The 26,886-nt window shown below is 39.3% G+C and overlaps 1 protein-coding gene across 1 annotated transcript in view; it reads left to right on the forward strand.

Annotated features, from left to right (window-relative positions):
- The first annotated feature begins 288 nt into the window (after positions 1-288).
- The window catches only part of LOC131471513 (eukaryotic translation initiation factor 3 subunit H), a 49,485-nt gene continuing 22,887 nt past the window's right edge, over positions 289-26,886 (forward strand). The window contains exons 1-2 of the mRNA XM_058648106.1: positions 289-444; positions 7,683-7,839. Coding sequence (XP_058504089.1) covers positions 343-444; positions 7,683-7,839 — 259 coding nt within the window. The 5' untranslated portion in view covers positions 289-342. The remainder of the gene's footprint in view (positions 445-7,682; positions 7,840-26,886) is intronic.

Here is a 26,886-nt window from a genome sequence, read left to right on the forward strand (position 1 = left end):
ACGTTTTCGAGTATCCTCGTCGGTTACAAAGTAATAATAAACGCTCTCTGTTACCACTTTACCGTTTATTCGGGAATGAAGCACACACACATTGTGAGCCGGGGTTTCTAACACACAGATACCTATCATAGCTATCACATAACATCAAAGGACCAAAGGAAATAATGTCATTAAAGATATTATCTTATTGACGCAATACACCTGCCATTGAGCAGGAACAGTCTAGCTTCTGGCCACCTGGTCTTTGTTTCTGCACGAGCATGAAAAAAAGGGAACGCATAATTACGGGAAACGTCCGTCACCGAAACCTGTCCTTCCCTTACCCGCGTGTGGTTGTTAAAGATGGCGTCCCGTAAAGAGTCTGTTCCTGCAACTAGCGCTACAATAACTACTACGGCCGGAACTTTGGACTCTCCTGTCAAACAGATCCAAATCGAGGGCCTGGTAAGTGTCATCACGGTGCCGGGAGGATACGTGTCGAATGTGGGTGGCGGGACTAGAGAGAAACCGGTCTTCCTGTGTTAGCAGATGTGGATGGAAGCTAAAATGTTAGCATCGTCATGGCGGACAGCTAACATGAAGATAATCTTCTGCTTTAATATATGCCAATAGCCGACATTACATGGCTATATCAGCTACGTTATTAGCGAAGCGACCATACTAAAGGGTTATTATCTGTTCATGATATTCAAAATCGCGGACAGGTTTATTGTTACTGTTAATTGGTGATGGCTTTCGGATTCAGAAAGCTGCCGGGGCGTTTAATTTTAAAATCTCCTCACGAGATGTTTCCATTTACAACACAGCAGGGTTCCGAAATAATGTCTTAATTTCCTGTGTTAATTTCTGTTACAACTATAGTACCTCAAAACAGGCAAACCGTTTATGACTTGGGCATGTAAACAGTTGATCAATAGAACAAAGAAATTGCAAGTATCACAAAGATACATAGAGTCTCTTGAAATCTGCAGCCATTAGGTCCTTTTCCCTTCTCAGGCATTTAAACAAGCTCTTCATTTTGATAATAATATCAAAGAGTGTATTTAATAGGACTGGATCAATATGCATTTATCATGATTTGATTGTATCATAATATTAAGTTGCAGATTCTATTTGTGTTGCGATCCAACACAAATCAAAATAGAATGATCAATTTCTTGAGACAATAACAGCTTTCTAAGTGTGTTTTCCAAATTCAAGGCTCATCACATGTCAGTCAGTTTGGCATTTATTTAAATTAAGTAGGGCAGTGATACATTCATCATGTAACAAGAATAACAATTTTATAAGTTAACATTTAGCTGCCCCTGCTAATGAATAATAAATTAATAAATTAAACACAGTAAGGTCAATTAGAAAATAAATCGTGTTTTGGTTTTGCATACTAGTGATTTAAGAATATGAAATGCGGCCACTGTACAAATGTGAGCCTTCAAATGAAATCAAATAAATGTCTTTTCAAAGGCCTGTATTATAGATAATACTTTTAAAGAGAACATCCAACACGTTTTGATTTAAATCAGTAACTGCCACTTTCATAATAAAATATGTTTAACTTCTAATTATTTATCCCCAGGATAATATTCATTGACCGGGAGTGACCGCAAAGCCATGGTAAACGCAGGAAAAACACACAAGCAGAAATTGAGACGCAAAATAGGTTTTATACAGTAATAATCATCACTTATGCCAAAACTATGTTCGATTGACAGAATGTGGCAGATTCTGTAAATGTAAACCCAATGGTGTTGCTTCAAAACAAAAGGAAAAAAGGAGTGAGTAGTCACCGCTTATGTAGATATCTACTATCCACTGTAAGGTTACTGAATGGTTTTAGGGGTTTGACATTGTAGGATGATTGTCAAATTGGATTAGTATGTACTGCAATCGCCATATCTGGAACGCTGATGCTTTCTTCATCACTGGCCAGCAGATCTCTCTCCCAATCTTCTACATTGAGATTACATTCCTTTTCATTCTCTCCCCATTTGATTGAATCAGAGTGGCTTCAGTTGTTAAACTGATCGTAAATGACAATAATAAAAATAACGATACTAATAATAATAATCCATTTGATAAAAAAAAAAAGCATGTTATCGTTACAACATTCTTCACAATAAAAAACTCAAAACATGAAAATATCATTTTAGCACAACATAATTATTTATGGAAAATACATTCACAATGATGTCTTTCTCTCTTAAATGCTCTGATGATATTAATTTGTATCCAATAACATTTATTGTCTGATTCTCTTTTAGACCTTACTGTTTTTAGATTTCTTTGTAATGAAGGCAGTTTTATCAGTGCTGTGATACTATAAATTATCATATTGCATAATATGTGCAGTGTAAAAGCCGATTACAACCCCTGCTCTCTCTATGAACTGTCTTGTGATTTCTGGGTCTCCCATCACTCTTTGAACTGCTCTATGGTCTGACTGGTCAAAGACTCCCATCATGCTGCGAATTTAGCTGTGAGGCTGTAAACAAATCAGAAATTAAGTTGTTCTCTCCCAGACTACGTTTTGCATTATGCTGAACGTTTTTTTTTAACGTAATTATTGATCAAAAACACAAATACCCCTACTGCAAATTTAAATTGCTATGGTGTCACTTGATAAAACTCAACTCCAAAGACCCATAACACCACCTTTTTTTTATTTTATGTAGTTCTCCTATATAAACAGCAGAGGACAAACTTGCCTCACAGCCATGCACTTAAATTCTCCCTCTCCCTGCTTTACATTGCACTGGACACAAAGCAAGCAATTTGCCTGGTGTGCCTCAACACAGTAGCAGGAATTTTAACTTGCCAGCTGCAGCCCTCCTTTTATTTTTCTCATTAAAATTGCAGAGTTTTACAAAGAACAGAGTTTTGGGCTCCAAATTTCAATTGGAAATATTTTACCTTATTGTATATTATTTAGACCACCTTACGAGATCTCCAAATTCCCTTTCTCAGTCTTGTCAACCGAACATTTAAATCACAATGGTAAAATTAAAAGCAGCTGAGAGATGTTTTGTGTGCAACCTTTTTGGGATTCAGCCTGTTGAAGGTAACATGTTTGTTTGAGGTGGTGCTTTGAGACAAGTCTCACCTGAATGCATTGATATGCAGCAATTGCTGCTGTGTTGCATCATGACCCGTCTGGCAGAGGTTTGGCTGGAGGGTTGCTCACAGACGGCATCACCACTGCTGTGTAGAAAAAATTGGACTGTTTCCTTGGTTTTGAAGAGGTTTCCATAGTTGCTTTTGCCACAGAAGAGTGTGATGACTTCCATTAAACACCTACTGAGATCATACAATTGTCTCAATTTAACACCAGAGCAGAATAATCATTCATTTGCTATGACTGGTGTCAGTGTATGTTGTGTGCAGTTTTGTTTACATTGCTGTAAAAACTCTGTGGTATAAAAAAGGAAATATGTCCAAATTTGTTGTAGCATTTCTTACCAGTGGCAGACATTTCTGTTTTTTTAAATGTGAATGAGTAAAACACTGTGACAGAAACGGCCTATTCTTTGCCTTGAGGCTTCTTGCACTTGTCTTGGGTCCTTAAGCACAAACGTGTCAGAAAGGTCTTTACACTACGTTATGTGTCACAGATCATCTGGAACACATTCAGACACTAGATATGACTTACTGCTAGGGTAGAAGCATGTATTTGTTTGCCATTCACAACTGTGGTTGTTGTATTCTAATTCTTACTCTGTATTTTGAATTTTCAGTATTGATCCAGGCCTAGTTGTGTGCCTTAATATTACACCAGTCTTGTACAAAAAGGATACAAAACCAGCACATTAACTGGTCTAAAAGGTAATACATACGTTGAAGCAGTGGCAACAAGAATTGTCATAGTACAACTCTGATTCAATGATCTGAGGGTGAGCAGTAAACGGTGAAGCTGGAATCAATTAAGTTTCAAGCACTCAAGCTTTTTACATTTACATGCTGCTTTTTTCTGAGAGTCAGGAACAGTGAGTTATGTCATGAAAAAACTTTTATAAAAATTTATAGCTGCATACTTTAGATCATCTTTGTATACTTCATATGAGAATTATTGCTACATATTAAAGTGAATAACAGCTATTAAAGAGTTGGGGAAAACAGATGGTGTTGTTGAAAGTCAGTTGATTATTTCCTAAATTGCAGTTAGACCTCCCATTGTCATTTATTAGTCTTGGACTACCCTAGATTGAAAGTCCAACATGGCATGAAAAGACTTGTCAGAAGCTGGCATATGAAGTCGTAATCTTCTATGTCATCTTCATGCCTGGTGTAACCAAGTAGATGGCCCATCGTGCCACACAAGGCACATGAACAACAGTCATTATGGGATTGTCTCTCTTGCAGTACTTTCTCATAACTTGAGTCCCATTGTGGCGGCAATATGAGTGCTTTGGTGTGAGTGAAAGAAAAGATTTATGATGAGAATTAAAGGCAGGCAATGTGGGATTTTGGCCGCAATTGATTTTGCACAATTCAATTTTAAGCTTGTTGATTTATAATGCACTGTCCACATATCAATCTTGGCCCTCTTCATACGAGGTGAACTTACTGGGCTGCTGGACTTAGCTGCTGGTGAACTAGATCAATATGTGTGTGTGTGTGTGTGCATTTCAGCAAGTCACCATAATATAAATCAATACATTTCAATGCATGTTTTAAGGTTGGAATTAAGCCAGCAGTAGTTATGGTTGGAGTTAACAAGAAATTGGTGAGTCGATGTCCGCTGAAGTCACAGTGTGTGAGGGAGAGCGAGTGAGAGAAGGGAAAGAATATTGGAGTAATATGTGTTTGAAGGAAGGTTTGCACAGACCTTGAGATTTACAGGCTTTTTCTGATGATACCTGATGGTATTTTCCTAACATTAGGAAGCCAGCACAACAAATCCACAGAAACCTTCCTCTGTCCTTCCTCTCCTTTTTCTGTGTGGTGCTACTACTCTCTTTAAACCTTTAAAGCATGTCTGTAGGTTCAGGAGTTTTCTAAAAGCCCTACTTAGTTTCCTTTATTTGACTGTCCTAGAGTTGTTTTGAACCAACCTCCTCCTTTTCCACATGTATGCTATTTAAGTGTGTGATGAACAGATATCCAAGAATAAGAGGAGACCAGGAAAAAACATTTGCGGGTAAAAAAAAAAGGGAGCAAAAGCATGGGTGGTACAGGGGGTTTGAAAAGTGGCTAGTGTTGCCGATCCCCCTTACTGTTATATGTCCACCCTCTCTCCTTGCCTTCAGCTGGTCCTCTCATGCCATCTTTTTGTCATTATTACCTTTATCCTTGTGGTCTCTTCAGCTCAGCACTTTCACTGCTGCCTTTCCTCACTCTCCCTTTTATTTCCATTTTCTCCATCGTGTTCTCACTCTAACATTTCTCCCTCTCTCTCTATCAACCCCAACCCCCCCACACACCCTATGGTTCAGACCTTCCTCCCCTCAGTCAGTTAAGCCATGGCAGGCAAGCAGAGAATGAGATTTGTTTTTCTCCCCACTCCACCACATATCGTCTCTCTTCTCTTACCCCTAGCTCTTTTACTTGTTGCATGACAAGTCTAGCATCTATGGAAATAAATCATCTCCCAAGAAACATGTACGTGTGTGTGTGTGTGTGTGTGTGTGTGTGTGTAGGTTAGTAAGACCAGTAAGGGCTCCCTCATTGTGTTGATGGGTGTTTTGTAGTGAGCATGGCTCCAGGACTACCACCCTGCTCCTGCATGTATGTGTGTGTGTATGTATGTGTGTATTATTAATGCCTTTGGTTGTGACCTGCTCACACTGTTATCAGCGTGATTTATGCTCTTCCCCTCCACACTATGCTTTCAGCTTCTTGTCGTGTTCCTGTTCATTTAGATGCTTTGTTTTCTTCTCTTCTTTTTTCCTTGGCTGCTTTTTTCAGGGCCTCTCATGATGTGTGTGTGAGAGTCTGTCCACGTCATTGTATTTTGTGTTTTCTATAAATAAGCCATAGCCCTTTATTGCTGTCCTTGGTGTCGGTGATGCAGCATTACAGTCCAAACCAGCTCCTCAATCATGTGAATGCTTGTCCTTTTGGCCCATTTTGTTCTGCCATTAAAAATTAAGCACACAATGATGCATGGGCATGCCGTTTAGTTGAGGCATGACATGTGGTATATCAGAGTACAAGTCCAAATTTACCCTCCCACTGTCTGAGCACTTTCTCTCAGAATTTCTGTCTGCCACCTCCTCTTTCTCTCGTGTAAATTGCCAAGCTCTGCTGAATACTAACTGGCCTTTTGTACGCACTCAAGATCAGTGATGCACCAGTGTTTGAGCTGACAGGTGGTGCTTACATCTCAATTTACCTCAACCATAGCCAGTGTTTGGCCAAGTAACTTACCTCTTCAAGAAACAACACTTCATGGCAACTTACTGTTTTTTTTTTAGAGCTTGGTGACCAGTGCTGAGTGTGGAATGGTTGGTTGAGGATTTATTATGTAATTTGTAGAGTGTCTTCATGATAGTCCTGGTTAAATAACTTGCATTGTATTAGCCCCTCTCACGTTTAAGCTTCAATCCTCCTTTTTGTTTACTTTATTAGGTACACTTGTGCAGTCCTATGCAATCTAAAGCAACTGTTCTGCTATAAGGTCAGCTTTCTAGTGCTATTTGTTACAACAAAGTAACTTACAACTCGAATGAATCAATTTCATAATTGTTATTTATCTTGTGTCTTTATGATTAAAAAATAGTGAAGCTATTTGCACTGTGCTGTTCAGTACCAGGATATTAGCTTCAGTTAACTCTCTGAAAGTCTGAACCTGACTTAAATGCACAGCATGAATGTTTTTTCCATCCTCTGCTTTAATCATTATCCATTCGCATTACAACACAGACTGACACGATCATCTGCTATATACGCATCTTTACTATATAAGGTAGCATTACTTTCTACTTGGTGTTAACAAGGTGTAGATCAAATCTATAATATGGCTGACAGGATGGAGTACAGCAGTTGTGGTAATGCAATATGCAACTAGCATATTCATGATTTAATTGCAATATAATTGCTTTCTCACTCATGTCATCGTGCCTCACTCCTTTATCTGTTTGCTTAATGCCTCATTTGTTCAGTGGCACAGATTGTTTATGTAAAGATGTAATGTCCAGTTTTACTCAGTGGGAGTATATTATAGAATATAATATTTGTGTCTGAATATTTATGTCCATTTCAGTGTTTCCCTCTCTACAAAAATAGAAAAAGACTACAATAAAGAGTAAATGACTTAAAAAACCCTCCTGTTATTGCATTGTCATTATTGGGTAGATGGATAAAAAGAAAAATGTATATGAACATGTGTATAAGAACCTGAGAGGCATTTGCAGCAGGTGGAATGGAAAACAATCCAGGCAGCTTGTAAAACAGCCTCAACCAAAGCAACTCTAAAAAACTAATTAGTACAATCAACAGAGACAGAACTGAATTGAACAACATAAATCAAAGGATGATAAAATACAATAACTAGAAATGCTGTGGAAACCACAAAATGCACAAACAATAGGCACAGTAAATAAATTACCTCCAGTTGAGAAAATGAAATTGTTTTTCAGAAACTGTAATAGGAAAGAGGATGAAGACTCCTTTCTTCCCTCTTTGCCTTTGTCCTGTTGCTGTAGTTCGATACTTCAGTGATATTGTTCTTTTGTTTGTTTTTAAAGGTGGTGCTGAAGATTATCAAGCACTACCAGGAAGAGGGCCAGGGAAGCGAAGTGGTTCAGGGTGTCCTGCTGGGCCTGGTGGTCGATGACCGGCTGGAGATCACCAACTGCTTCCCCTTTCCCCAACACACTGAAGATGATGCAGACTTCGATGAAGGTAACTGAGTGCAGTTTTTCTCTGGCTTCTGAAAAAATGCACACACCCATACAAACAACACAATATCACATAACAGTAAAAAAAACACATGTTATGCACAAAATGTCAGTACTATTTAAGTGGATGGAGAGATGGGCCCCATTGTGACTATGGCTGGTAGATGAAAATGTATGAATGGTTCAGGAACACAGGTACTTGCTTTTTCTCAAAGTTCTACTAAAGATTGCTTTTTTTGGTCTTTTTTTGTCTTTGTCTTTCTTGGGTTATGATGAATTGCAAATTTGGAAAGTGTGCTGTTCCTTCCTCACTGTGTGTTCTTTGCTGTTACCTTACTTCTCAAGTCTGAATGACTTGGCTGAAGCTCATAAGGCATCACAAAAAGAGAAAATTGATGTCTCTGAAATTCTACACAAAGCTTGCTCATTGGGCTGACACAGACCTTCTTTGGATGTCCATTGTATTTTTAGTATTTCCCTTGCCTTTTGTACTTAATTTAGCTGTAATTTTTGCACAATGTGAAACTGTAATACTCATTCTGTTCTCAGTGTTACAGGGGAAGGGAATTAACATTTATTTTGGCCTAAGAAGAGCTAAGGGTGCTTTCTGTTTTTGTATTTATTTAAAAAATAGCATTTCTAATGTGTTATCGATTCATAAAATCCTTTGATCAGTCTTTTAATATACACCATTAACTGTATTTTCTGCACAAATTTCAGACTGAGACTTGACTGTACCAGTTTTGCGTGAGCAACATACCATCAATGCGGTCTTCTTTGGATGAGCAAATATGGCATGGATGCTGGCAAGGCTGTGCTGGACATTTTGTTAGTTACTTTAAATGCATTTCTAGGCTGGATATTTTGGTATTTGGTCAGGTTTTTAATGTTGAAGTGTAGCTTATCACCTACAACTGTATTGTAGAGTTGCACTGTGTGGTCATATTTCATAATAACTATGTTAATGTAACTACTTTGTGGTCAACCTTTACGTGGAGACCTTTTTGAATTTTTAATGATGCACCAGGTTGGAGAGATCTAAAGTTTGTGAAAATCGTTCTACCACTTTATCCTCCACATGAGGGTCGATTCAGAAAATTGTCAGTGACCCCCAGCCCTATTTCCTCACTGTGCCTAAGTAAACACTGACAGGCAGGTGGTTACGAAATAAAAACAATAGATTTCTAAGGCCTGGGGCAACTTGATAAAATAACTCACTGAGCATTGCTGTGCTTTTTTAGACATGTGTGTGGAAGATGTCCCCAGGCACAGTGTTGACTTTTAACTGAGCTAACTAGGTCCTTCGTGTCCTACACTGTCAGTGCCGGGTTGTGTGAGGGCAGTGGTGCAGGGATTGGGTCGTGGGGTTTGATTTTGTTTGTATTTGCATACATACACATGTCATCTCTTGCCCTGCTTCATGTCAGCATTCATCAATGGATGTCATGTCCACTGACCATAGCTAGAAGGAACTGGAAAGAAATCTCCCAACAGGCCTCTGCAACTATCAAAAATGCTGTGAGAGACACAAGCGCCAATGGTGGTTAAAGGTTGTTTGTGGTAGGAACAGCTGTTAGTGTCATGGCTCTTGTGCTGTTGAGTTTTGATACACTGGATTTTTCATCCGTCACTCTTCAAGTTAACAGAGGCCTTAGTGAGGAGCAACTTGCCATGATTCGTTTGAAAAATTTACTGACCTATGACAGAATTCCGGGCTTCAGATCGAGCTGCAAATAGTGACACACTTCAGGTTGTCTGTCACTACAGAGCCTGCCTCCAACTGTGCAACACAAAGGAGTCATCTTTGTGAAGTGCAGAATACTTGTCTCTGCTCACAGTGTATTTTATGCTATACTCATAATTACATCCGCCAAAATGTTGCAATTGCACTAACCGTATCATGCAGAACATGAAAAATGGATTTTATGCTTGATATTTTGTTTCTGTACTTCAGCCTGAATTGGCTGCCCACGCATACAGCTGACCAACTAGACCCCCTCTCTTTCTACCCTGTTGCAACTAATAGCCATTGTTTCATCTGTGCTGATGTTGGGGCGGATTGCCTTGACTCTACAGCAGCACACAGAAAAGAGTGATGTTGAAGTGTGAATGGGATTTTCAAACAATCACATCTGTATGGAAAATCTGTGAATTAATCTTAGACACATTGATATTCAGCTAAAGATCCAAAACTTAGCTGTGGAATCATGTAGTTCATATCTGCAATTTAGATGATTAGTTATGGTTTGCTTAAAAGCTACATGCTTTCAAAACAATACCTCTGCCCTTATCATTAATTTTAAAACAGTAGGCCACAGAACAATGTAATGTTATGGGCAGTTTTATTTCACCTTTCCTGTAAAAAATTACTTGACATGACATGTGAGAGTCATCTGCCCTAAATCCAGTGTTTCAAAATTGCTACCTAGGCGTATGTGTTCCAATAAAATAGCTTATTGCCTTAAACTAGGAGTAGTTACTTTGGGTGCCAGTGTGTTTTGGAAGTAGTTGCTCCCACTTGCATTGTTGTAACTTCTGCTTGGTCGATTTCTTCTGGAAGTAAACTTTTAATCTGCACTCTATTAGTCTCTACCATGCTAGGTTTTCTCCTGAAACTAAATGGCCTGAAGTAGGTACATGGCTATGAAACGTTTTCACTTGCGTGCACACACTCGCATACGCACACTAATATACAGGAGGAAAATTAGGCCAAAATGTCTTTTCGACATTTGTATCAATTCTTGATGAATTTTTCACTGACTTTGGTTGGATCTGTGTTTTTTTTCCATTACTGTAGTCCCTTCTCTAACTATTGTATTGACTTTCTGATGCTTATCAGTTAATCGTTGCACCCTGAGATCAAGCTTGAGGTTTAGGTCTAGAAATACTCTGCAGAGTAGCATGTACTCGGTTGTTGCCCAGTCATACAACCTGAATATGTTTATTTGTATATGTGGGTATATTTGTCTGTGTTTGTTTGTTTGCTTTGGTGCTAGGACCTTCAGATCAGAATTACTCCTCTATTCTATCTGTAAAGGAAAGATGGTCAGGGTTGGCAGCTTAGTCATTTTATGTGTGTGAGAGAGAGAGAGAGAGAGAGAGAGAGAGACTGTGTGCTATGCTGTTTTTCTATCAACAGATGCCAGTGTGGAGCTGTACTTGCAGGACAGACTATGTCAGCAAATGTGACCAGTGTAAGAGAGACAAAGAGAGGGATCAAGCAGGCGGCCTCACATACAAAAAACCCTCAGCTGAACCCAAACCCCTCTCACTCATGTCCTTGCACACTCTGCTTGATAAAATAGAGAAGTGTAGAAAAAGTAGTTAGTAGCATGTAGATAATGTGCTGTGGGCTTCTTCTTTGGCGTTGAATTGGCGTGAATTAAAAAAAAAAATAGTGCAAGAAAGAAGTTAAGTTGATATTTAGTAAAATGTCTCCCCCACCTGATGTATCCTTGTTTGTTACAACCCCACCTACTGTTTCATGAGCCTTGCATTGCTCGATGTACGTAGACTAGGCCTACACAGAACAAACATCAGGTCGCAGTTACTAGCAGTGTTGTGGACACTGTACACTCTCGCCGTTTACATGAGATTTCATGCAGAACAATGAGCGAATAACATTTAGCAAGACAGAGCAAATTACGTGATGCTTGGGAAATGTGAATTCCAGGATCTCTGGCACACAAAATTACAAAGACTGACTTGCCCAAGATCCCAAAGACAATCACTTGGCCAGATGCAGAGCATGCTGCAGATCAATAAAAGAAGACGCCATGTGTGAAGTGGCTCTTACAAGTTGCCCTTCCATTTTAAGCTATGTCAGCACATTCTGTCCTTAGATTTTAGGGAATTGGTGCTGGTACAGAAAGTCCTTGAAAAGTCCTTTTGATTTTATTTGAAGAATTTTATGTTCACCAATGTGTGGGAACCATGAATAGAGCCCTGTGACTCCCTATGAACCGCCATATTGGCAGCTTAAGATGTGGCAAAAAACTAACAGGACCAATGCTGGATTCAACCTCCAGTTCAGAGTCAGAGTTCACCGCGCACTTGAACTCCATGGAGATAACCGATATATCGCAAAACTTGACAGACTGAAGATATCTGATCCTTATAATGCCCCGGCATGCTTTTTATGAGTTTGGGGAAAGCTGGAGAGGACATTATTCCGGACCTGCATTATTCTGACATCTTCAACTTCCATTTATCTTACTCCAGAGAGTCACTGAAAGTGAGACTGGAGTGAAACAAATGGATGCAATCTGGCTTTGTGACTAGCATTCAACTTTGGAGCCTACTGGCTAAAGATGGCATTGTTGTCACTCGAAGGGTAAGTGTCACATTAGCATAATGTTGGCATTATCAACAGGCAGTGTAATGTAAATAATTGCTGTGGTTAGGGCTGTAAAATGCTGCCCCACTGCCGATGTCTTTGACATGGATGTTAGAGGACGACTGACTGTTGCCTAAAATGAAACACTCAAAATTAAATAAAACCATATGTCTATAGAGGTGAATAGCTTTATAGTACTTTGAAGTACAGATACCAATACTAAGAGAGAGATTTAATATTGTGGCAAACAAGGTTCTGAAAATATGTGCCACTTCATTCAAGCTGTCTGTTGCTGGATGTGTGTCAGCTCTAGCACTTGTTAATGCAATATTATAACGAGATTTTGATATTGTTGCATCCCTAATGGTCGTTTTTGTTTATTTGATTGCCTGTCGGGGGTGACTTTCTCTTGTCCTATCCATACATGTTCTGCCACGCACCTGTCTGTTCTCACACAAGTTTACAGAGATTTTTTTTTTATCCTCTCACAAACTGCTGTTGGGAAAACAAAAACGAAAGGCAGCTGTCTCCATCTGACCTGATCATGCCAATGGATTTCACACTGCATAGAGCTAACTGCCCAGGGATAGTCTTGAAATTATGTCAGTGAAGTAAGTGGCCGGACAGAAGAGCCCAGCGTTTGACCCAGATATTTTACACTGGATTTGACTAAAATATTAAGAAAACTATCATATCAGTATAATATAAATCACCATAGACTGACACTTTGTTTTATTTACGTGATGTTATATTAATTGTCTCAAAGATCTTGCTTTTCAGATTTGGAAAAACACTGTGTTTCTTAACGGTACCAAATTTGGAAAGTTTAATATTCTACCAATGTTACTACAATTGAGAAGCATGCGTTTATCCTGAAGGTAGAACAAAATTGGTCTGCTCCTTTCACTCTTCAATGCTTGTCCCTCTTTTCCCGTTTTCTCTAACCACTACTGTGAAAAAGCTGCCTCCACCCTTCTCCCCTACCATATCCCCTCTCAGCAATCTCTGACTCCGAGTCTTTCCTTTGCCTCTTTTTGCTATCCTTTTTCATCTTTCTCTTTGCCCGTTCTAGTCTCACAACGTCTTGATCAAACCCCTCTGCTCCTGCATCCTCCTCATGTCCCTGCCACAACTGTAGGAGGATAAATTTAGCAATATACTGTTGGAAAGAGGAATAATGTGAGCACCCAACCAACATCCTGCTAGTAATTGTGCCTTTTTTTTTTTTTTTTGATGAAGGGCTGTGACTATCAATCATTTAATCGAGCAAGTGGAGAAGGAGTACACAAAAAGTTTCACATTGTACTGCAATATGAGTTTTAAGCCATACGGCTAGTTAAAATAAATCTAAATGTATATGTTTTACATATGTGTTCTGTGAAATGTACATATAAATATCCCACTTACGTCTATATATGTGCTTCGAGTTTGACAGTATTTCTTTCTGTATTGCAAAGTGCTTTCTTCTGGCTATCCTGCAGTTCCTTGCCAAGCTACTAGCGATCTGCCCAGCACAGGTGGTGGGGCTGCCAGGCTCCTTGTCTGGGCTCAGAGGATCAGAACAGTTGTCAAACTGGTGAAATATACACATTTTAAGGGTGCTTGTTCTGTAAGGATTCCTGATTCAGTAATTAGAGATTTGTTTGAGGGTAGTCCCCTTAAGACGGCCTTCTCAGCCAAGGAGCATTTCCTTTGGACATCTTACATGAAAGCATATAACAAATTGTTGTTATCCCAGCCCTAACAAGAATCTTCATTAAAAGAGCGCAGCCAGATAATTTTAGTGTATAAACAACTTGTAGTCTTTAACAGGGTTGAGATTTGCTGATTGGCACCCCCCTTTTCAGTTTATTTGTTGTTTATGTCACTCCTGCTGCTACTGTTTGAATCACTCAGCAAACCAATTAGCTACACAATTTCGATTTGGAATAAAGATGATTGAGCTGTGTAATAAACATTCTGCCCCCATACCAGAGAAATCATGCTTCTGAGAATAAAGCAAAGATGATCATGTCCTTATAAATCTCACCTTTTACTTTTACTCATGTGTATGAACATTAAATACTTCTCATACACCGAGAAGTATTTAATGTTCACATCTTTTGACATGTAAAGCATATTTTCTTTAATCTAGTGGCCTTCACACAAGGGCTGAAAAGAAATGTCATTGAATGCTCTCAAAAGTTAAATACACATTAACTGGAGTACTTGGAAAAGAACATGGAACTAGTAGTGATAAACATTGTTTCTGTATATTCATGATTTTATGTCAAAATTAGCTGAGGGACTTATGGGGCTGCATCACATTTTTCTCTGCACCATTTCATTAAGAGAGCAGCTTTATAGTCACAGCCAGACTCGTCTCATCCAATCATTTTGTTCTCAATATTTCTCTATAGATGATTAAAGCAGAATGGTAAATATTCTTCAACATGATTGATTTTCTGTCAAAATCAGCTGAGGGAGCATAACTGATCGCCACACTGTCTCTCGCTCTCTCTCTGCTCTTTCAGGACATTGAGGTTCTGGTCACACGTGTCTCTGCCAATAATTTTGTTGTTCTCAGTGTTTTTGAATGGATGCATTAGGCTTGAAGAGAAACAATTACATGTGTGCATTCACCCCGCTACTGCTAGATTTGATTAATTATATTTGAAATGTTTTTCCATTTGTCTGAGAAGAAAATGTCATTATTCATACATCAAATAACATAATAGGATGAATTTTTAAATAATTTTGATGCTCAGAGATGGACTCTAGCACTTGAAATATCAAATAATCAAATCATGAGGTACAAAGACATTCCCACCTCAACAAAAATGAGATGAAAAATATGTAATTCCTCTAATATAAGTTTGTTTTACTATGAACATCTTAGAGTTCATCCAAATTAGCTTTATGTATCAATGTTGCAGCCACCGCTTCTTACAGCCCACAATGTTTTTCACTTCCCTGAGGTTGTGTTTTAAATCCTCACTCCTGCCAGTGGAGTATGTCTAGTTTATATTTTAAGTTTGTCAGGTCACATACTTAATGCGATTGAGCTTATAATTTAAAAGGCTAAAGGCTTGCTAATTGTTCATTTTCAGGCAAAATCCGACTGCATTTCAGCTTCTGTCTCTTTGGTATAAACTGCCAGGATTTGTCTGTACTTTAAAAATGATGAAAGCCCTTTCCTTTCTCTTAGTCTCTGAACGTAACATCTTTTTTTCAAAGTGTAACTAGACCAGTTTTTGTTAAAACCAGTGTATATGGGGATCCAGTAATCTAGTTTTTTGTTGATCCAGGTGTGAATCTTCACAATTTAGGATAAAGTATTGAAACTATATACTGTATGTTCAAACCTGGCGTATCTACTACGTATCTGGTTAAACGCCAACAACTGCATTAAAATTTTGCCATAGGCTTTCTTTATCCACTCTTGTCTAATCAGTGCGAGGCATTTTATTGTGCGTATTTCTGTATAATTATAGCCTTTCTGACTCAAGTGTTGTGTTACTGAAGGCAAGAGTGCCTTTTGATGGTAGCTCATTGTGGATCATGTTGCTGTACAATGCAATATGAGAGTGCACTCTGGATTAAAATGCTATGATGTACATCATGACAAACATGACAAAAAAAATCTTTATCCCTCTCCACGCCAGGCCCCTTTAAAATCCTTACTTTCACAAATTAATACAACACTAAATATTTGGATATTTTTTTCCATCTCAAATAAACTAGTGTCAAGTTAATCTCATCATAGCAAAGTAACTTATAAACTTATTTTCCATTCCAATAAAATACTGTACAAACGACACAATGCTAATACAACAAAGTACAATTGCCAGACCCTAGTCCATGTTGTTATAGTGATAGCAACCTGACTGAGGAATTGCATAGCAGTTTGTGGCATGTTCTGCTTTGACTCTAGCTGGCAGGAAAGCTGCAGCACCTACTTCACATTCTTTGGCTTCTCTTCATCTATCATTGTCCATCCAATGGTCCTTGACACTTCCACTGAATATTCGCCTTCTCTTGAGGGTTTAGTGACCAACGGTTGTCATTCCTTTCTCTTATCCTTCTTCCCTTTATTTTGTTATGGGCCCTTTGTTCTGCAGTGTTTTTTAACACTGAATTTCATAGTACCGTGTTAACTGTAATATCCAAAAAATTAATTTTAAAATGGGAATTAACTATTTGGACTACAATGTGGGGAGTTCAAATGTGCTCATCTGTGTTTAGTATGCTTACATTTTTAAAGAAATGTGTTTACTTAATAATATAGTTAGTGTTGAGTATGTATTTGTGTTTTTATAAAGTGGGTGCAGCTACATTAAAATACTATTAATGCATTAATCTTTTATCCCTGAGTGACTTCGCTGAAAGCCAAGAGTAATGTGTTCTCAATAAGTAGCTCTGCATACAGAGCGATCAGCCTCAAAATAGAAGTGCACACAGGATGTAATGTTTGAAATTCTTATTTTTCAAAAAAACAAAACAAATAACAATAAAAAAAATAAAAAAAATGTTTCCAGCCAAGGCAAAGAAACTAATACAGAAGAGCGAACTAATTAAAGCCAAATACATCAGCATTTTTCTCCACCGGGGCTGCAAGGTTAGTCCTTGGTTTTGGGAGCTTTAATTGTCAACGGTGACAGACATTTTCACGGTGGGTTAATTGAAGTCAGGGGGATTTAAAATACCTCTGCCATGATCTTTGTGCTCCTTGCAGTAAATACACTGTTCAATATGCACTGAGGTGTGTGTGTTCGTATATTGTAAAAAGTTGTCCATCCCATTCTGATAAGGTCCTCCTTCAGGTTAGCGCTTCAATAGATCACCTTACCTGCCCCAAATGGGAAATTGATTTCCTACGCTTTTCTTTGCACTCCCTCAGTGAGACTAATTAGAAATCATCTGGTAACCTACCTTTAAGTGAAACATATACACATTTAAAATATTATGTGCATTGTTATGGACTAGGATTTGAGGGGCACCTTTTCTAAGTACAATAAAATGACATTCATTGTCTGTTGCTTCATGTCCCCAGTTTCTCACCTTTTCCCATCTACCCCTCTCTATATCTTTCCATCTGAGCTGTCTGTCTCTCATACTCTGTAGATGTGAGACTGGATATTAGCAGCACGCTGGAGCTGTATCTGCTTTTGAATGCTCACGCTGCGTTATAAATCAAGAGTGTGTGTCCCCTGTGTGTCGTCACCATTGCCATCAGTTCCACTGTTTTATTCATCTGCTCCTTTGCTTTATCACGATTCTGCCCCACATTAAATTTTGTGTGTGGAGGCGGGGTCAGAGCACATTACTGCCGAATGCTGCTAATCCAGGTGGGCTGTAGGGAGCAGGCGGATGGAGAAAGGCAAGAAGGAGAGAAGGATGTGACAGGAATGAGATAAAAGGAGAAAAATGTTAGGGTGACGAGGGAGGAAGGAAGGGAGGTTTAGAGGAGATGATGAAAAAAAAAATCAAAAAATTATAAGGACAAATGAATGCAACTAAGCAAAATATTTGACAGTTGGCTACATAGGAGGAGACCAGTGTGCAGACTGACCTTTCTTTGCAAGGAAATAAAAACTGCCGGCAGAAGTCTCAATTTCATTATTCACCAACAACAAGCAACAGAAAATTTTCACAACTAATTTCATAACTAGCACTCGTATAGCAAATAATAACTTTTGCCTCAGTGGCAAATGACAAAACACCAATGGGAGTGTAGTGGTCAGTGTGGACCCTGCATGGACAAATACAAGCACACCTCCAGTTTGATTCCACACGGACTATACATGTCTGACTGCACATGGTCCCCGTAGCACAATACTTTCCAGTCCAGTTGGTAGCACACTCCTTTTTTTTAGTCAAGAGATGATGAAGATGATGGTAACCATGGATACTGCTTGAGTACATGAGGAAGTTTGCTAGTACTCGTATACATGTTCAGCTTCACATGAAAAAAATATGAGGATATACAAATGGGGGCGAACTCCTGGAGCGAAAACATCACTACTAGAATAGAATGTGAGATTGTGTGATCATGTGTGGAGCATTAAACTAACGTGGACCCCTGTTCACTGAACACAATTGCGGGTATGTACATGCAAGCTTATATGCAAAGTGGCTCTCCGTGGATGCAATATCTCAGTTTAATTGAGTCTTCTTCGACTTTTTTCCTTTCCCTCTTTCCTTTTTTGGAATTATTCTTTTCAAAAAACAATGATTCAACTGTTTCACTCCCACCAACAGCTCAGAACGGTCAGTCATCTTACTTCTGTATGTAAAAGAAAAAAAAAATGACACGTGAGATATGGATGAGACAGATGTTGTAGGTGGTGCTGCAATTACCGCTCCCATGTGGGACCCACACCTGTGAATACATGCAGAATACATGAACTGCTACACCTGTTGGAACAGCAGGGATATGATGGATGAGGAGAAGGACAACACAAGAATATTTAACAATGTTGGTGATTGTGTTAGAGCTTGCTTAAGATCTGTTACTATAATAATAAACCACATGTTTTTGTAGTAAATGAAATATGCATAGCGTTTATATGGACAAATTAATAGTAGGCTGGCATACGGGTTGTTAAATGAGGACTGACGAGACGATTCAGTAAGAATTCCTTTTCCACTTTCTGCCATTGAAATGGGCAAACTGGCATATGCACACATGTAGACAAACAACAGGCACACCATTTCCTCCCCTACATCATTTTCCCATTACCACTATAAAAACAAAGTCCCGTGACAAGCAGTGCTGTCAAATGTGCATATGGTGAACCCTACAGTGTGTTACGCACACAAAGCAGCTCCTTCAAAATGCTCTCACCCTCTCCCATGCATTACTGAGGGTGTTTGTGGGCCTGTTTTTGGTTAAGTGTCTTTTTGTATGTGTGTGCACGCTTTCGGGAGGCAGCCCTCTTCAGGGCTTGCTTAACTAAGATTAATTGCACCTAATCCACTGTGCCAGGTGGAACATGGACAATAGTGACTGCCCTCACACAAACACGCAGACATCCTCACAAATAGGCACACACATCCCATTATAGCCTTGCTGCTGAAAATTAGCCCTCTGCCTCTCCTGACACCCCGGACTAGACCACAACTCGATACCACCATTTACTTTCCGACAACTCGCACATTTATCACTGCTCCCACCTTCAGACAGATGAGCGTGTGGATGGACAAAATGCCATGACAGGAGGACGAGCTATCTGATCTCTCACATTGGCACCAGCTGACCTTGACAATGTGTAGAAAGAAAGGGTTTGTCCTCTTTTCTCTTTAAAGAAAGCAAACTGTGTCTGAACCAAATGTCTTTGACAGTGACGTTCAAGATGCAGCAGGTTCGACTGACTATGCACTGAGGCACATGCGAATTGGGTAAGGAAGTGAGATGATAGCAATATTTATCACACCGGGATTTGAATAATGAGCTACAGAGATGATTAAATAGCTAATATATTTCTCTACTAAATAACAGAGCCGTAAATGGTCTGTAAGTGATCTGTATTTATATTGTGCTTTTTTATTCTTGATGGCCATTCAGTGCTTTACAGTAAAGCTTTTCCATTCACCCAGTCACACCCATTCACTCACACATTTATACATGACTCTGTTTATTTTTTGTGTTTAACAGCATTTACTTTTTCAATTTGTTGAGAATCCTGAACTCCTTCCATGTGCCTCAGTGGTACAATACGCCGGGTTTGGGAATCATTGGTCTCCACCTTAATTTTAACTGCCTCCTAACATAAGTGATTCTATTTTCTGGGGTTAATTTTGTTTTCTTGCAGTTCTTTGGGGGAAAGGGGTTTAGTATGAGAGTTTGTGTACGTGGTTATTTTTCATCGCTTTTAATCTTGGCCTCTCTTTATTATTGGTTGCAGTAAGTGGTGCCTGGAAGCCATATTGCTGTACCAATACCTGCTTAAGAGCAGCTGCTTTGTCAGCTTTTTCTCACAAGGTACTGTACCTGTGTGTGTTTGGAAGTAAAAATATATATATATATTTTCTTTTTGCTTCAAGATGGTGTGAGATTGAGAACAGATAAAATAAATCATTCCAAGGTTTATGTAGGAAGCACTTATACACATTGTCAGTTAGCTCATAGTCTAATTGTGCCAGTGTTGCTTTTCAAGAGGTAAACAGTGTTTTAGGCCAGTGGTCCCCAACCCCTGGGCTGCGGACCGGTATCTGTGGGTCAATTGGTACCGGGCCGCACAGAAAGAATACATAACTTACATTATTTCCGTTTTATTTCTTATCTGATCCTGAATGATATTTTATTTTGGAAAATTACCGGATTCTCTCCTCCACATTGACTCACTCTTGACGCATGTCAAGATGCTTGCCTCAGTCACATGTCATGGTCGCAAGAAGAAGATCAACTGCTGGAGATTGCAAATGATGGCTGATCGAAAGAGCTGTGTTTTTTTTTCAGCGGGAGAGGGTGCTGCTGCTGTTGACGCAGCACTCGTCTCCTGGCTCGCGTCATCTGGGTCCTCCGTTACCGGCTGCTGCGCAGTTAACAGGCGGGACTTCACGTTGTACATTTGTCTTATCTTTCTCTTGTTCTTTGATGAAAAAAATTTAGCATCTTTATTAAAAAGAGTTGTTCACATATGTTGGCAAGATGTGAGGTGTGCATTGGCCATCTTTCCTCGGTAGGGCAATCAATAAGTGACCAATCGGGGCATACAAATGGTCTGAGTTTAAATCCTCTGGTAAGCAAGTCTCAGTTGCCAACAACTTAGCAGTCAATATTTGTGGTATGCAAATGCTCACAAACTACATTGCTGCTTTCAGCTATATTTCCTTTCTCTATTCATTTTGGAAATGTCGTTTGTACTCTCTGGCCTAATTATATTTCAATCCATGAGGACTGAGGTTTCCTCTGAAAAATGAATTTTATTGACCCAGAAACGCTCAGGGCATTTGAACACTGGGTCTTCACAATCTGAGGACTCTACAGACTACTGCTGTTTTGTAACATGATGAAAAAGGAGTAGGATGATTTAAAAGAGGAAGGGGTAAACAGGAACGCAGTAGAAGTAGCAGCAAGGCAGAACAGACAATTTGTCTCAATGCCTTCAAACACAGAGAAACACTTATTGCTCCCAGTAAACAGCAGATGCAATGTTTTGTTTAGTTGCATGTGGGGTTAAGTCAAGTTGCGTATATTCATAGTTTGCTCAATAGAATTGCCACAGACCCTTGTAAAAAAAAAAAAAAAAAACCTAAGGATCTGAAATAAATGTTAAAACACAGTGTTGGTAAGAATAACCACTTTTATTTTAACAAACAGCTTGGAGTTCATGTAGAGAAGGAAATAAAAGGCAGAAATAATGCAGTGTTAAAGTATGTTGTTGAATGAAGGGGTCATAAGTGTGAACACACACTCACTAAATTAGAATTGAGAGTTCTGACTGAGGAAAGGATGAAAAAGATCTCTTTCACTGAGCAAACCAAAAGTAGCACAACTTTCAATTGTAATGTTTTGTTGTAGGGAAAGAAACCTATAGGTACCCCATAATTATGATTTTGATTTAACGGGCTACAACTTGATGATTATCAGTGCATGTGCAGTGCAAGAAAATAAATAAAAGTTAGCACAATCTTTCCCACATAATTCTTTCAGTCTGCACTGGCAGTGCAAATCCCATCTGCACATGCGGCTATAGAACCGAGCTTTCCCGTTAATCCTAACCCTGTGATCAGTTGTTTCTCTGGCCTGGTTCGCACTTGATGTGTCGCGTCTCACTCCTCGCACCACAAATATGATTGACTTCAGCTCCGACAGAATACGTCACGTTTCCTTTTCCTCGAATGAAGAGGGAGAGGAGAGGGATCTAATCTGCACAGCAGCTGCTAAAATTATTCAAATAATATAATATTTATGTTTTTCATGGATTCAGATTCAGCCTAGACACAAAAACTGCGGTAAAAGGTGTCAGTTTCTGTGTGCTTTTTGTGGAAAGGTCAAGTGTAGAAAGATACATGCATGTGAAGGTACACTCAAATAAAGAAGAAAGGGAAAACAATTCACATTGAAGTTGTTTTCTGTTAAACTTTGAAGTTATTGATAGGTCATCAAAAATGTTTTTTCTAATACGAGCCAAAAGACAGCAAAACCACGTGTTGACCTTTCCCACCCACCACTCCTGCTGTATTGTGTTTAGTGCAGGTCAAATATTTCTGCTCTAAAATAAATCTTAAAGACGTTTTTACTCAATCATTTTAGTGATCTGATTTAAAGCTCATCATTCTGAGCTTCTTGTGTTTGACAGAGAAAAGATCTGAAGCTAAATGTATTTGGGGTGTTTTTGATCAAAGCTGCTCACTATTCACAACTTGAAAAGGAACGAAGTAAAGAAAATGTAACTGTGTGTGTCTGTTAAACCATAACAATTTCCCCAGGTAAGGCCACGGCTGCATGTAAAGGTGATGATTAGAATGCGTTGTGACACACAGATCACTGCATCCTCACATTCAGAGACCTACACACACCTTGTTGCCTGTGCTGAGATGTTGTGGCCTGGAGCAGCATGCAAGGTCTGATGCAGTTCACCTCTTGTGTCAGTGAGTATTAGAGTATGGACTATCTGTCAGGTTCTCTGTGAAGAAACACACATACACACGGGTAGTGCATTGTTGATGACTCTTAACTTTGCTGTGGAAGGGGTAGAGTTTATGCACATTTGCATACACACACAGCTTTCCTTAGGCTCCACACATTTTATGCTTCCTCTTTTTCCACACATTAAAGCACACCCACCTGCGCATACACGAAACACATTCTTGCTGTTTCACATTTTGTGCTCACTCACCATCATGTCCTGTTTTATCCGACACGATTTTATTTTCTCTTATTGAACTCATGGTTTCTGTTAAATACCACTCTGTTTTGCATACACACAACATCCCCTTTCCTTTACCTCACACACACATGCACACACACAATCAAGCAGTGCTAAGGGAATGGGTAAACTCATTCCCTGTCTGGCCTTGGGACCTAGATTGATTGATAGTAGACACGATGGGGCAGTAGAAATGAGTAAGGAATAGCAAACTGTGGCCTATGCTCCCCTATGTGCCTTGACGGTATTGTTAAATTGGCCATTCTCAGGCCAAAACTACCGTTATGCCCACAAAATATTACCAGCTGTCGTGGAAATAAATCAGTGAGGAGAAAGGTTTTGCCATTTTTTGAGCAGAAAATTCAGACCAGAATATAGAGCATCTGAAGTAAGTTGTCTTGCTGGGGCTTGTTGTAAACCTCTAATATGCTTGACTCTTCATGTGTCATATGAGGAGTCTCTTAACCAAGTCCAACTCTCTTGAGGTACAGAAAAAAACATTAGGATTGCCACGTTGCCGACGTCATAGGTTGTATTTAAAGAGACCATAGCCCGGATGTGCCAATTAACGCTGTGTTTGGGTGTGTATCTGCGTCATTACATCGTCTATGAAGCCCTAAAAGTCCATAACTACTCTCAATGTAGCTGCTGAGCGGTTGAGAACATGTCGAAAAAAGGTTCAACGAGTGTTTGCTCATTTCTGGGTTGTGATAAACAATACCAGACACTCCACAAGCTCCCCACCAATGAGCAAAGAAAAGCTAAGTGGATATCTTTCATATTTGATTGGAATATTCCTGCTACATTTCCTAAATACCTCCATGTATGCGGCAACCACTTCACGGAGGATTGTTACACAAACTTCGGGCAATATAAAGCAGGACACAGCACCAAACGTCACCTAAAGGAACAAAATGTATATAACAATATTTACAAACCGTACAATTGTCTGTGTGCTTGTTCTGTCGTTTAGCATTAGCGATAGTCGGCTACAGGCTAAGCTACACGTGTTCGCTTGTGTTTCATTTGCATGTATGTGTGTTTATCATCTCGGTAACCACAAAGTTATCCAAGCTACAGGCGTCCTGCAGCAGTCTTTGCGATGGAGGTGGTTCACTTGTCACACTGTCTTCTGACTCTGGGTCAGACTCCGGATCAAATGTGTAAGGGATTGCGGCGAGGGGTCATGACGACTCAATGTTTTGATAATTGCTAGCGGTGCATCCGCCTTTCCAGAGGGGGAGCTGCGGGTCTGAGAGCTGATGTGCCAATTACGTCACTTCCAGGTAACTGGCTAATCACAAGACAGTCCGTATTCTGCGTGTGTGGTTTTGGTCTGAAACAGCGCGGCTGACGAGAGCGTCAGTGATGAGACATTTACATCGGCTCGCTTGCAGTGAGTAGGACGTTTTTGACCATAAAAACGACTTCATGTTTGTAAGCACACCTCCATATCTCACATATAAGTGCGATAGGTCCATGCTATGGCCTCTTTAAAAAAATGTATGAATTCACTCTTTACGAGTTACTCTTTCGACGCGCATGGATTACATTAATGAATACTGATTTAATTTGCAACAAAATACATTTGGTTTATTGCAGTTTAATGGTAGTAAAGCACACATTTTATCTTTGATCACCTCCACCTCAGTTGTGGCTGAAAGACTGGAAAACATTAGTCATTCATGTACCACTCTTCAGAGCGACATCCTGAGCCTACTCATCTCCTTTTATCTCCATACATAATTACAGGAAATGCAAAAGCCTTTCTCCTCTATAAGGCTCTGTTCACACTTGCTGTGAACAGACGCCCTGAGTGGTTCCATCATAAATGGACAGCTCCGAGTACCTCAGTTCACACCTGGCATTAGATGGCCAAATGTGTTTTTAGCCAGTCTGAACTTACAGTTGTAGGTGTGTCCATGGTCAGTGTTGGAGAGAGAGCACAAGTGAGCAGAGCCAGCAGCAAAGTAATGTACCCATCTTTACACAGATTTATAGTATTAAAAAGAAATTATTTTATTATTTATTTTGTATCAGCATTTGTCAGTAGTATAGATAAACATGTTATAGATTTATTGAAGAGTCAAACAAATCCAGAAATTGTATTGCTGTGTTTGCACATGCACTCCTTTTTTATACCGCATAGTTCTCCAGATCTACTATGTTGCTGTACCGGGGAGTGTACAGACTAATGCACTCAAATACAGTCTCCACAGTCGGTGAGTTGCACAGTTTTTCTACAGCAGTTTTTATTGTTAAATGAACAAGGTGTGATCCTGTGACATTTACAAGCCAATTTGTTCACAATTTTCTCTGTGGTGGATGTCACTGCCCTGCTGTCTCTCCTCAGCCTTTTGAATCTTACTTGCACTATAAGTATGCATGTCAGTGAGTTGCATGTATTTTCTGTCTGTTTCACACAGATGGTGGTACCTTGCAAGTATACAAGTGCTTTCAGAGCACATTAAGTCCCCTTCTTTTACCTTTTACCGAATCTCATGTTCAATGCCAAGTAGTCAAAGAGTTTTCACATTTTTTCACTCATTTTATAAATAGTTAGTACTGTATTATTTATATGCTTTCATGTAATGTCAGTTAAGCTTGCTGAGTTTAGTAATTTAAGTAAAAGCAGGATTGTGAAACTTCTTGAAAAAAACAGACAATGAAAAAACTCTCCCTAATTCTCTTATTACTCTCTAATCAGTGATCAGGCCTTTAGTTCACTACCTCTTAACCCAACAAGACTTAAAACTGTAATTGGTGTCAAGTGTCCACAGGTTTTGCATACCTGGATTTGGACATTTTATTCCATTCTTCCTGACAGATCCTCTTTAGCTAGGGTAGATTGGGTGGAACCGTGTGAGCTGTCGTCTCCAAGGCTCTTCACAGATGTGTGGAGTGTAAATTGGGGATTTAGCTGGGCCAGTTGCTTGAGTCTGGGTCAGTCAGAGACTTGTCCTGAAGCCACAGCATTTTCTAGGTTCTTAACTTATTTTTGTCTTTAAAGATTAACCAGAGCCTGGTACTGGGCAGTATACCAGTTCATACTTTTTTTTTTTGCATACCACAAGACTGGAATATGAAAAACTGAACTTTTCACTGCTGCACCACACATGCTAAGGGCTTCGCTGAAGTGACCATGGTCGTAATTGCAGGAATGAGCAATTTACTCTACCACTGTATCAAGAAGAGAGAATCAAGAATGTATGCAGTTACGTTAACAGACACTAATGCACCTCCTTAACCTCTATATTATTGTCACTCACTCACTCTTGCTCTCTCCCTTTTACACACGTATACACTCCCTCCTTTCACCTCCTGCTCCGTTCTCACTCATAGTTCATGCAAAGTAATTTATTTAAGGTAAGAAAATGTCGTTGTATTGGGATAATATCACAAATGCAATTAGTCTTTGAGCCCTAGTTCATGGACAAACAAAGCAAAGTATGAGCTGTGCATATGGTCTGCTACCAACTTACTATTATAGTTTGCAGGGGAAATTGTGGCTTATTTAATGATGCGTACATGCTCATGAGTTGTATGCATTTAATTTGATGTGTTTATTCACCTCAATGTTCCATTCCATTCCTTAAGTAGTAGGCAATTATGCGGCAGGCTAGTTTTCGCATTTAAAAAAAAAAGTTCAGTTTTGCCGTCTTTTAAAATGGAATTTTGCAACATTAAAGTCATGGTATGGACTTAGACTAATACAGAGTGAAGGAGATGCTGAGATAAGTTTCTGAGATGGTAAACCCCCCCACAGAGATCTAAAATAGGACGGCAGAGAAAGTGCTGATTGGATTTCTTGTCACTGTTGTCAATCCTCCAGTCTTCACCTCTTGCTTTAGAGACAGAT

The sequence above is a fragment of the Solea solea genome, chromosome 13 (genome assembly GCF_958295425.1).
Source record: "Solea solea chromosome 13, fSolSol10.1, whole genome shotgun sequence".
In the NCBI taxonomy this organism is placed as follows: Eukaryota; Metazoa; Chordata; class Actinopteri; order Pleuronectiformes; family Soleidae; genus Solea; species Solea solea.